The 12,780-nt window shown below is 37.9% G+C and overlaps 1 protein-coding gene across 1 annotated transcript; it reads right to left on the bottom strand.

The window, feature by feature from the left end:
* Nucleotides 1–10,724: 10,724 nt before the first annotated feature.
* Nucleotides 10,725–12,714, bottom strand: LOC139729475 (TBC1 domain family member 15-like; the record flags this gene model as incomplete). Its single annotated transcript, XM_071640396.1, has 2 exons — nt 10,725–11,285; nt 12,598–12,714. Coding segments are annotated over 2 exons (336 nt in total), but the record flags the coding sequence as incomplete, so codon positions are not given.
* Between the last annotated feature and the right edge of the window lie 66 nt (nt 12,715–12,780).

The raw sequence follows: 12,780 nt of genomic DNA, 5'->3' as shown, positions 1-12,780 counted from the left end.
AATCGTAAATGTTGTGTAGAAGTAACATCTTTACTGTGTGCTGCTTATACACAGTACATACGCACTACACATCTAAGAGAAACTACTTTACAGTCTATTAAAATAGAAAGCAATAAAAATAGTAACCAACCATCTGTAAAATTGCCTTAGCTCAATCCTATAAAAGAATTTAGTAACGGCAAAGCTGCAGCAAAAGCATCAGGTTAGTTTTGCATCACAAAATATTGACATAAACACTTTGCTGCATACAAAAGTTGAGTTCATTTTATTTGCTCTCAGCTCTGTTATACCAGAAACAGACTGTTGCCACAATCTAAAAAAAAAAATTGAAAAAGCGCTTAGAGACATTTTATGTAATAACGCGCTGTATAAATGTTGTGAATTATTATTATTATTGCATCAAAAGGATGCAGATCTAAAAGCTTCAATCTAACTCACGGGTCATATTGTATCACGGGTACAATTGTATTAGTAACGATAGTGAAGGCTCATAGAATTACAATAGGAAAATAGATACCGCAATAATATAGATATGTGTCCTTTCAGGACAAAAAGCTGCATTGGAGTTTTTGTTTGACAAAGTTTTTTGCAACTTTGTCATATGTGACAAAACCTGTACTTAGAGTGTGACACTATGAAAGGTACCACACTCCTCAGTAAGCCATTCAAAGCATCCGAGCACTTGGGTTACAGGTTTAGGTGCCATTAATGACTGGTATATATTCCGTATCATGTTACCTTCTCAAACTTTACAAACTTTGAGGACTAGTAATAGCCTCAGAGATGTAACTCATTCACCTTTTCATTACCTTCCTTTGTATGCGGCAGGAGAGGAGAATGTGCAATATATTACTTTTACCCAAATAATCCAACACGTTCTGTTATTCTTGCAAATTTAGAAGATTTATATATATATATTTTTTTGTATGCGCTGCTCAGACAATTTATGTGTGTGGTAGTGGAAGTTGCTAAGATGTATAGTTTTAAAATAAGCATATGAGAAAAATGAAAGTCATGCCTTTAATTTTGTATGCAGGACCTCAGCTACCTTCGTATAGTTTGGAAAACAAGGGGAAATGTTCCTCTAATAAAATGGAGGCCCACAATATTTTTAACACAGAAATTATGAACGCAAAGCAATGATCAATCATAAGTTCAGCAAATGTGGGCAAGCAACAAAGAAAGTTGCAGCCATTTAAATGTCAGTGAATCATCTTATACAGCATTCCATAGGTGCGGTCAGACTCACAAAAGTTTTTCCAGCATGACCGCAAACTCCCACAGAACTTCTCACAAAACTTCTCATGAAACCTCTCACAAAACTTCCCACTACAACAAGGGATATTTCCCCCTATATGCCACCCCCGCCGAACTTTTTTTTTTTGGCCAGTGTGACTAGACGGTTAAATATCTTGAAGACTTCAATATTGTAAACTTCTCAATCATTTGCCAATCTGACCTCACCTCATGAGTATTTTGAAAGGTCAGTGTGGTCATCTTATTCAGCAATTCAAACAAGCTGTAAGGGAACTACGCAGAAAGTGTGTTATTGAAAGGACAACATATTGCCAATGCGAATTCTTTGCCATGGTTTGAATACGTAAACTTGTGTCTCTGCTTCTGTACAAGCCTTCACCATCTTTATAGCGGTTGACTGCCGAGAGATTTGATAATTTCTTTCAGGCTTATCATGCCAGGTGTGTGCAGCAAAGCACTGTCCGATTATGACACAAGTAGTCTGTGTCTTCATTCATACTATCTGCCACCAAAGAGATATTGTACAGATATACACGCATGATGCTGCAAACTTTCTTCAATGCTTAAGTGCGAGCAATGTGCCTTATACATGTACATCGTATAGTGCTGTTCAGCGTTTGATGTCTATCAGAGTGCTCTGTGTTAAAAAACTTTGCCTATACCTTCTGAAAACTCTGTGTAGTGCATGTTTTTGTTAGTGGTATACAGTCAGTTTTCTATTAATTTCTGCTGACCTCCTTGTGCATGTTACTAGAAGGATAGGACCATGTTATTGTCCATTTCAAGTCCTAATGATATCTGGACTGATCAGTTTGACTAATCAATCAATCGGGGCAATGAAGGGACATGGAAAAAATCATGACTATCTTGCAAACGACCCTGATGGGTCACACCCTCAAATTCTATAAATTTTTGTTTGCCCAAAACACATTCAAATACCTGCTTATTGAAAATGCACGAAAGGAGGGTTGGTGATGTCTTTCTGTTTAGTCTATATATATATATATTTTTTTTTTTTGGGGGGGGGGGGATGGTTATTTTTTTTAAAAGTAGGTTCAAATTTTATCAGCTTCAATATACTAGTTCAAATTTTAATGCCGAGAACAAAGTGACAGTTGATCTCATTCCTTTTGTCGGCTGTTTTTTCTTTTTTTTTGCAAATTTGTTGGTTTCTCTTCTACTGCTGCATCATTAAGGTGGAATGTGCAAATTGAAAAGAGCTCATTGCACATGGATAGGACCTAATGTTTGGCAAAGAATGACTGACTAGTATGGCAAAACAGCAGACTTTGTAGAAGTTATGTTAGAATGTGGATAGTTCGTGATATGGTTGTTTATGGTCAAAGAAGGTTTTGCAACCTTGTAATGGTGTAAAGTTCTTGGTAAATGGATTTTTATAAAGCTTTGAGTAGCTAGACTTTGCAGGTGTACCAGCACAGTAAATTGATATCATAATAAGTGTATATGTGTGTGTGTTTATGTAGTATGTGGACCATGTGGACAAAGCAATGCATATCAAGTGAGCAATATTTTTTATCTAGAACATCATGGATATAGTAGATAGAAGGATGTTTATCTCATACTAAAATTAGATTAAAGGGCAGTTTGTGATTTCCAACATGACTGGGAAGAAGTGGGATATTTGGGTCCATTATGAAGGCAGTTTATACGTGGTGGCGATGTCACCTACTGTATCAATAGCAATCGTGATTCCCCTTCTAAGAAGATTGGCCTTCCATTGAGCTTGGATTACTGTATAAGGTGTTATTTTCGTGAGAGTTTAATTTTCACAAATTTTGCGAAGCACAGGTGGACCGCAAATTTAATAGCATGCAAAAATGTCACCATACGCTAAGGTAATAGCGCGCTTGTGAAGGCCGTTGTGTCAATTCGTGAAAACAACATCTCGCGAAAATGTCCGTGACCTCATTCAACGAAAATATCTATATGTGAAAATGGCAGCGTATACAGCAATTTCCTGTGCATGATCAAAGTCTTACATCCAAGAGGTATAGGCCTGTGTTGCTTTATCAATTTCTTTTGACCATACATCATATGGATATTGATGTAAAGTTGGATATTCATTATTGACATCTTGCAGTCATCTGAAATAATTATGCCCTAGGCATGTAATTGTAGCTTGGTGGTATATATGAGCCATTCCGTTCGATTAATCATTTTTTGAAAATCATGACAATTTTTTCTTTTCTAGCTAATCATCGCTCTTCTGAAAATACATGCATGTGTTTTGCCTAGTGCAGTAATATCCAATATTTTATTTTTAAACACATGCTGTGATGAAATTATTATTTTTTACATATATATATTATTCTTCCTGCACTATGTGCAGATTGTCTTTTGTAAATAAGAGGATGAAACAGAGTATTATGTTTATATTGATATTGACAGAATGTCTTCCAGAATCCTTGGCATCTCATGTAATTTTTTTCTTTTCTTTTCTTCTTTTTAGTTTCGTTTTGTCTGTAGACGTCAATGTAGATTTTATGTGTTGTGTTTCAACTGTTGAACCAAAACCGGTATCCACAACAAATCGTTTATAGTAATTTTGTCAGGGCATGAAATTAAAATCTTTGAAGAAAGCAAACCTGTACGAGACTCACAAGTTGTTGTTTCCCATCTACATCGATGTAGATTTAATTTGTGTGATTTGTTCATTCATGTGTATGCAGAAGCAGAGGTTGAATATATAACACATACCTGTATATATCCAGGACAAATCTGCAATTACAGAATTGGATATTCAGTATATCAATTCAACCCGCAAGCTATGCAAGAACAAACACTGGCACTAGGTTCTGGCAAGCTCAAGTTTCTTTAATCATGCACAAGCCTGCAATTTTTGCCACTTATCAACCACTCGCCTAATATCTGTGCATTTGTTTGTTTCTTTGTTCCTGCAGTCCTTTTTTTTATGCCTCCGCCACGAAGTGGTGCCGGAGGCATTATGTTTTCGGGTTGTCCGTCCGTCCGTCCGTCCTTCCGTCCGTCCGTCCGTCCGTCCTTCCGTCCGTCCTTCCGTCCGTCCTTCCGTCCGTCCGTAATGAATTTTGTGGACAGGGTAACTACCAAAACCTTTTGAGGTATCCTAATGAAACTTGGCATGTATGTGTATTAGGGGGTGAAGTTGTGCCTATCAACTTTTGGGTGCACATGCTCAAGGTCAAAGGTCAAAAGGTCAAGGTCAAATGCTTAAAATTGTACTATTTCCCCCGTATCTATGCAATGCCTGAAGATATTTTCTTGAAACTTAGTGTATACATGTACTACCCAATTAAGATTCTCTGGTGAAAGTTTGGGGTCATGAGGTCAAAAGGTCAAAGGTCAAAAGGTCAAGTAAAATGTTAAAATTTCACTTTTTTTCTCTGTATCTTGGAAATTGTTCAAGGTATCTTCATGGAACATAGTGTATATGCATCTACTGACTGGCAGTGGTTATCTAGGGAATTTAGGGTTCATGGGGTCAAAGGTCAGGGGTCAAAGGTCAAGGGCAATACTTCAAAATCTTACTATTTTCCTTGTATTTATGCAATGCCAGCAGGATATATATTTTTTAAAACTTGATGTATGCATGTCTAACCCAATAGAGATTCTCTGGGATTTTTTTTTTGCCAAGAAGGTCAAAGGTCAAAAGGTCAAAGATCAAGTGAAAGTGCTGAACTTACTTTTTTCTCCATATCTCGGAAGTGGCTCAAGTTATCTTGAAACTTAGTACATGCTGAATTTATGTATGTTCTGCCTGACAGTGCTTCTCTTATAAATCAAAGGCCAGATGAAAATGATAACAATTTACTGTTCAATACAGAAATTGCGCTTTTTCTCCATACCTTGAAAATTACTCAGTGCATAAACTTATGAAATGGTCAAAGTCAAGTTAAAGTTCTTAAATCCCCAAATACATGCTCTCCTATTCATCCAATTAAACATAGGTCAAGGAAGGTAAACATTCAATACATTTGTGACAAACATGTCATTTTAATAATTTGCCAATTTTGTGAAAATGTAATCACACATTGTCCACATGTACTACTGAGTATAGACCTATTAGGAGAATCATGCATTATGGCGGAGGCATACCAGTCGCCATAGCGACATTTCTAGTTTTTTAGTTGATTTATTGAAATAGCAATAAAGGTAATGAAAACACACTATGCAATGACAATATTTTGTGACAATCATTGACATAAGAATCAAGAGAGAGGGAGAGAGAGAGAGAGAGAGAGAGAGAGAGAGAAACAATGAAAGGAAAGAAATGAAAAGAAGTTTTGGTGCCACAATCGCTGGATGAGAAGACCACTACAGTTTGTGATGCAACACATGAAGAATGATATGAAGAAAAGATATAAAGAAAATTCAACATATTTTTACTCTAATTTCTAACATTATGGAAGAGCTCTTGACTTTACCTCTTTCAGAAAGCAGGGGGGAGTAATATTACCATATCGTTGGTGGGGTGACAAAACCTCGTATCTCAAAAATGTCAGATGTTCGGGAGAGCTAAAAAACATGGCTGCCATAACATGTAAGTCAATAGAAACAGCCAACTTTTATTTATCATTTGTGACTTAATTTTTGCAGATGGGCATATAAGGATTGGGAATTACATAGTAATGGTTCCTAGCTTCAATATAATGAAGAAAACTCATTTTCACCAAATATTGAGATACGAGGTTTTGTCACCCCACCAACGATATGCCAGCAACAAGTCAAGGGAATTTGTACGTTTTACTCAAAGAATTAAATTTCGCTGCATTTTCACTGTAGTTTCTTTATGCAGTTTTTCATATGTGCTGTCACAAACTGTATTTTTCTTCTCATCCAGGGATGGATGCACCAAAGTTGTGTTCTTTTTAATAAAAGAAATTATAAAAATTCATAAATTTTGAGTGGATTGTCCAATTTTTCTCAAACTTTCACTGATGTGTTCCACCATTATTACTCCATTCCCTCAATCCATGTGTAATAAGTTTCTCTCTCATTCACACGTACAACTGTCCTAAACTGTGATTGAGGTTGTCGTCATTGTCATTACGTTAAATACTGTTTGGTGTAGAGTATATATTGTAACAGTGGGTCTAGGGTTTTTAGGACTAAGATTATAGACTTACAACTGTGGTAAAGAAGTTGGGGGAGGGGTTTATAAACATCAGCATCTTGGTGACTTGGAGATTAGGGGTTATAGACTAGGATTTTGATAGCTTTGAGGGTTTTTTTTTTTTTTGCCAGGAAAATACAGCAAAGCGTTTTAATACCTTTGCTGGAGATCTAGAGCAAACAAAATGATATTACACTGAATGGCAACATACCCACATACATCTGTATCAATCTAAGCAGTCATTCTATGCATTCATGACACATCAGGGTTTTTCAATTACACACGGCATAAGCAGGTATGTGCGGCATATATAGTACATATTTATTTCTCTGTTGCACAGATATGTTGCTGCTTTCTAAAGTATATATTACATTTGTACAACGGCTAACGATGTTGCTTATAAAGGCTAGACATTGATGACGTATGATGTTGCTTTAATATAAAGGATAGACATTGGCAATGGAAAAAAAATACAAAAATAGTTTTTAACATTTCAGAGAACTGATTGAAAAAATGTACCTGGTATAAAGATATGATCATCTACATGTACATGCTACGAGCAAAGTATTGCTCTAACTCAACGAGATCCTTTAAAAAAAAAAAGATAATTTCAATCAACACCATTAAACTACAAAATACAAAAGCTGTTTGGATTTTGTTTTTGAGAGGAAATCAGAGACTACAAAAACAAGAAAAACTCACATTTCTAATTGATGGTTACAATGAAAGCTTAAGGTGAAATCTTTTAGGTTGCATTGCAACATTCAGCAGGCCATGGATTGCAAAGTCTTCTCCACTACTACAAAAGCTTCGTAACTGCCGACAGAAAACTGGCTCAGAAATGTTGAAGTGCAGAATCAGTAGACATTAATTTAGGTTTGCTACTCTAAGACATGCAAAGCAGCAGTACTGATGCCTAATTTGTCTGTCATCAAGAACTAGTATGGCTCATTTTCAAACGCAGATTTATTGTATGTACTCCATTTAATAGTATCATATCATAGACATCTGGCAGATGTAGGACTAAAATTCATTTATGGAACAGCATTGGTCAAAAACATGCCAAGTTGCACAAAGTCCACAAAATCTGCTGCCAGGCACATCGTCAAAATTCATTTCACAAAATGAAAGACCATTGCTGCTAAAGTTGCATCACAATGATCCATGGTTCCATAGAAATAGACAGGGCCAGATGCACACCACACTGGCTGTGAGGGCTCACCTGATAAAGCTTAACACCAAAGGGCTCATTTGCTTACATGTTACACCGGATGTTCCTCCAAAGCCGGCAGAGCAAGCACACACAAGACAAATTGTACCTAAAGTATCCCACAAATCTAGCAGTGAAACATTGAAGTATTTCTTGAGAATTTTGTGCGTACTGCTACTTTTTTTCCCCTTTCTTTCTGTTAAGGGGGAGGGAGGGGAGGGGATAAATAATACTTGGGGTTAATACTTCCATCAAGATATGACGTTTTGCTCTGTGATGTAAAGTGATTTGATTTTTCATCTCATGTTGAAGTGGACCATTTCAAATTACAAATCCCCAAACCTACCCCCCCCCCCATTTTGAATAAGAGGGGCAATTATCATATAAAACGCTTGAACCACATACATGTACGTATAACAATTGTCCAATATCTGAGCACACAGGCCACAGATATTCTCCTAAGAATCACTCCCCTGCAAGACAATTACCGAAGAAGTCGAGCTCAGTACAATGTGCAATTTGTTCAACTCTCACATGACCAAAACTTTGCATCATAAATCCATGGCTATTGCACAATGTACCCTTGTCTTTAAATATGTAAGGGCTGAAAAACTAACATTCTTTTTTCTTTTCTTTTTTTAATCAAAGATCGTCCTACTAGTATGAGCACAACAAAGTTGAATTTATAAAGTCTAGCACATTGTCAAACTTGTCCGCTAAGAGTATACAGCTCTGTGTATTTTCCACAAGAAAAGTAGTATTCCACACATCTTCCCCCAACAACAAAAACAAAGAATATGAAATGCATTTGCCTAGTCACTCAAATTTACACTACAATGTGCCATGTTTCAACTGACATGACCTACAGTTTTGTATATGAATATCCCCTATCACAAGTCCTCTACCTAAAATTTCAGCCAAGAATCAAATTTTTTCCCCTTTTACATGGAAGCCGATGTTACATGATAAGTACAAATCTCATGATCTCCTAGCTTTCTACACACAATACCATGCAAGTCAAATAAACCTGATTGTATACAGTACAACAGTACAAGGCTTGTTCTTTGTGTTGTGATTTTTGTCTTTGATCTTTTTTTTTTTTACTTCTTCCCCAATTCTTTCATTCATCCGTTTTGCCTGTTGGTGTTATATATGTCCCTTTTGGTTTCTTCTTTTTCCTGTTTCTTTTCTTCACCTTTTTCTTTACCCAAGGTATTTCATTTTCTTTAACCAAGAGTGCTTCCCATGCATTGTGTAAAGTAGATTCCAAATCAGACCTTGACATTTCTATTCGGGAACCAACCCTAGAAACTATGCTATCCCCGGTTTCTATTCCTGCCTTTATTACCAATCTGATGCACAATCAGTGTAAATATGTTTGACACATTTGCATACAATCACCACTAGACATCACTCATATGGAACAGCTGGTAAGAGTTAAAATTTAACAATTTCTAGTCCAGACGGATTTGAAGCGTGCACTTGCACTTTTCCGTGCCGATGAATAACAAGACAACTTGTATTGGATGAGCATTTACATGTACTTGTTGGCAAAGTGCCAATATGCACAAATATCTGATTTAGATGAAGATTTCACAGGTACTGCAGTTGTTTCTACTAGAAGCTTTATAACGGGCATGGTTACTTTGTTGCATGATACATGTACACACACATAAATTACGCATGGCTCTGTGTATACACGTCAGTCATTAACATGAGTTGATCACATTGCAGAACTGCCATTCAATTTGTATACATCCCTCCTTTTCTTCCAGGTATGCAACTTCCTGGTACATTCAACAGCACCAGTGCTTCTGAAGCACTTCTGATTGTAATAAATTATGCATGTCACAAAAGATGACAAAATTGTACCACCAAAGCAAAAACACCATAATTGACAGGACAGTCGTAAAATCTTTTCAGTGGAACTACACAGCCTTGTGACACAAATGCTCCTCCACTGCTCAGAGCTGCCGCATTCCACCCATTTCAAGTACTGGATACTTACTTATCCATTGAGTGAAAAAGAGAGAAAAATCACACCATCTGCTCACACATGTCAAAATTTGATTTACAGAAAAGGGATATGGTAGAAAGATTTAATACTTCAACAGAGCACTGAGCACAGCTTTGTGAGCTAGTGAATGCCTCTCTCCCTAGCAGTAAGACAAGAGCTATTAATTTACCAAGCGAGCGTCGCAGTGTACACTACACTCCATACTGTAGATTATCACAAACTTGAGTTAACATTCCTACAAAGAGTGAATTTCAAGTGAGCACTAGCTGTACAATTGGCTTTTGATAGTTACGTAACAGTTGCACTAGCTCAATTGGCTTTCAATAGTAAACAGCTGCACTGGCAGTACAATTGACTTTCAATAGTAAACACACAAGTCACACGAGAGTTGTCACTTTTGCCCTCAAAGACAGAATGTAGTAGAACTGCAAATTGCTTTAGCCTGACAAAACTGTTAAATGTCTACAGTAATCCATCAATATCATGAGCTAATTAATGGAATGTACTAATAAACTCAGATGAGCGTTTGTCATGACACTTCCAGCTTTCCACAAGATATCTGGTGCAATCATGAGTATGTGGCATCACTTTTGACCCATGCCAAGTGATCATATCAATTCTAAATTTGAATTTACATCCAAGCTATTGTTCACACATTGTGGTATTTGCCCAGGCATGTAGCGTTCAGTGACATATATTTAATCCACAGCATTCAATAGCCATTAAGACTTGTGGACTATCAGAATACGGACACATAGTTACACATATTTCTTACGTTGATAGGAAGTATTCAAATGAAGAATCACTCACTTGAACCATCCGGATTTGAGTTTCAAGCACCGTCAGACATTTTTTTTTCCGCTTGTTTTGAATATGCAGAATCATCATTTTTTTATGTGTTGTTCAGCCAACAACTACATGCAAAAACATAAAAAAAAGGTGTGTGTGTGTGGGGGGGGGGGAGGGGGGGGGGGAGAACGCATATGCTTTCTCATGATGGTTGTCTTGGGTAAGGTATATGATAATGTGCATATACATATTTTCAATCTAAGGGAGCAGGAATTGTGGGAGAAATGAAATAGAGTTGAAGACTCCGCAGTGACAAAATAGGAGTTCAAATCGCCGATCTAGTCCTGTCAAAGTCTGCCTGGGTAGAAGGAGGCAAGATAATCAAGAGTCACTGTGAAGCAGGCCGGCCCCAAGCTTCTTCCATTCATCCCGCTCACAAGGCTCACAAGGTTCACAAGGCTGCCAACATTGACGCATCAAACTTGGGCAGGTTGCAATAAGCTATCGGGGAGATGGTTCTGTTGTTCACACACCTCAATATGCAACAGTAAACCCCAAATCAAGTTTTTGAATTCTTTCGTCAGGGCTTGCAAACAGAAGTTTATTTCTTCAGGAAATAACCTCCTGTAGAATCACAGAGACTTGGCAGCGCTGCACTCGTTTTCCTTGACGTCAAGGGATTACTGCGGACTTGGGTCCCCATCTCCCAGCACCTCTATGCTGCTGTCTGAACACTCCGAGGTGGCCTCGTCACCAGCGCCCCTTCCCCTGTCCGCCAGGCCGATGATCTCGCGTATCGACGAGGGGAGGTCGTCACACTGCGAGAGCTGAAGGTAGATGCCCTCCGCCTTCTTCAGGATGTCGTCGACGTCGATCTTGAGCGCAAGCTCATTGATGTGCTGGATATTGACAGAAGAGCACGACAGGTTTTTTAAATCTATCTATTCTTCATGAACACCAAACAATGAACTTGTCATATTACATACCTATATGAAATGAAGTATTCCTCTGGCATAGGGCAACATAATAAGAAACATAAATATGGAACAACATAGATTTCAATACCCAGAGGCTATTCACCTGTATGTATGTATGTATGAAATGATATCATTAAAGGCTCCCTCAACCCCAGTTCTTTCCAACAATGAAAGATTAGGACCCTATAAGAGCTATTCTACAACCAGCACAATCACGCCATCAAACAAATCATGTTAAGCCAGTCTAATCAATGCTCTGGATTTTTATATCATGTCTAGACACAAGTGATGTGTAACATACTTGATATACTATTAACGAGTTTCATGTTGTAATACAGTACTCCCCACTTAATCGGGTACCACTTAATCAATAGCCCTCTTAATTGACTTACAAGCTAAAAAACAGTTTCCAATGCATTCTACATTTACCGGATAATTGGGTAGGCTAAATGGGAATTTTCAAGATTAACCTGATCTATTTCCATAGTTTCCTGTAGAAAGCCTTTCAAATGTGTGTATCTATACAAATCATGAAGACTCTGTGAGGTGCTGAAAGTCAATATAAGGCTTAGGTTCAAATGTAAACATGTTACTTGTGCAGTGTACGACAAATTCGACGTATCACTGGTACAGATACACGCATTTATGTATGCCATTTACAAATCCTTGCACCAGCACCACACACACTCAGTGACACACTAATCACTATAAATGTGCCCATAAGCCATGGCTAGCTCTTGAGAAAAACGAAGGATAAACTATTAAACTCCATTGAGACTCTAACCTTTCTTTAGGCCGTTAATTGAAAAGAAACTTGTGGTCGCCATGAAACAAACGGGGATGCAGCAGAATTTGTCGCAGCATTTGGCTGCATATGCATATAGGAATCTACTGTAGCTTCAAATGACAGATGTTTGGAATCATGCATGTTGCTTGATGAGGACTCTGGGGCTGCAAGCAGATTGTTTGCAAAAATTACGCTGCAAACACTACCAGTAACTAAGGCTGTTGTCTGACTTTTGTGATCTGTGGCCGCAAGTGACACACCGTGCTGTGTGTCTGATGCAGAGAGGCGTGTGATTAGTGTGCGGTATCTGTGTTGTGAATGAATTAACATGCTCTCTGGTTAATCAGATACTCCATCCTAATAATTGGGCAAGAAATGCTCTGCCAGACACTACCTGATTAAGTGCAGACCACTGTACTGCCATCTGTGGCCGAGCCAAGCACTCACCTTGAGGATGTCATTGAAGTCGTAGTCTTCCCTCTCCATCACATCCTTCTCACCATTCAAGATGGCCACGCAGAGTAGGAGGTGGAAGTTCTTGCAGGGCAGCTGGGTCCACATGACCTGGGGGATGGAAATACGGGCATAACTTTCACATGACAAACTTAATCTCCTCCTTCATTATCATGT

This window comes from Diadema antillarum, unplaced genomic scaffold, assembly GCF_040938485.1.
Source record: "Diadema antillarum isolate AM-2024a unplaced genomic scaffold, OU_Dant_1.0 seq00000243_RagTag, whole genome shotgun sequence".
Taxonomy (NCBI): Eukaryota; Metazoa; Echinodermata; class Echinoidea; order Diadematoida; family Diadematidae; genus Diadema; species Diadema antillarum.
The sequence above is the reverse complement of the archived record's forward strand: the minus strand, read 5'-3'. Positions and strand labels throughout refer to the sequence as shown.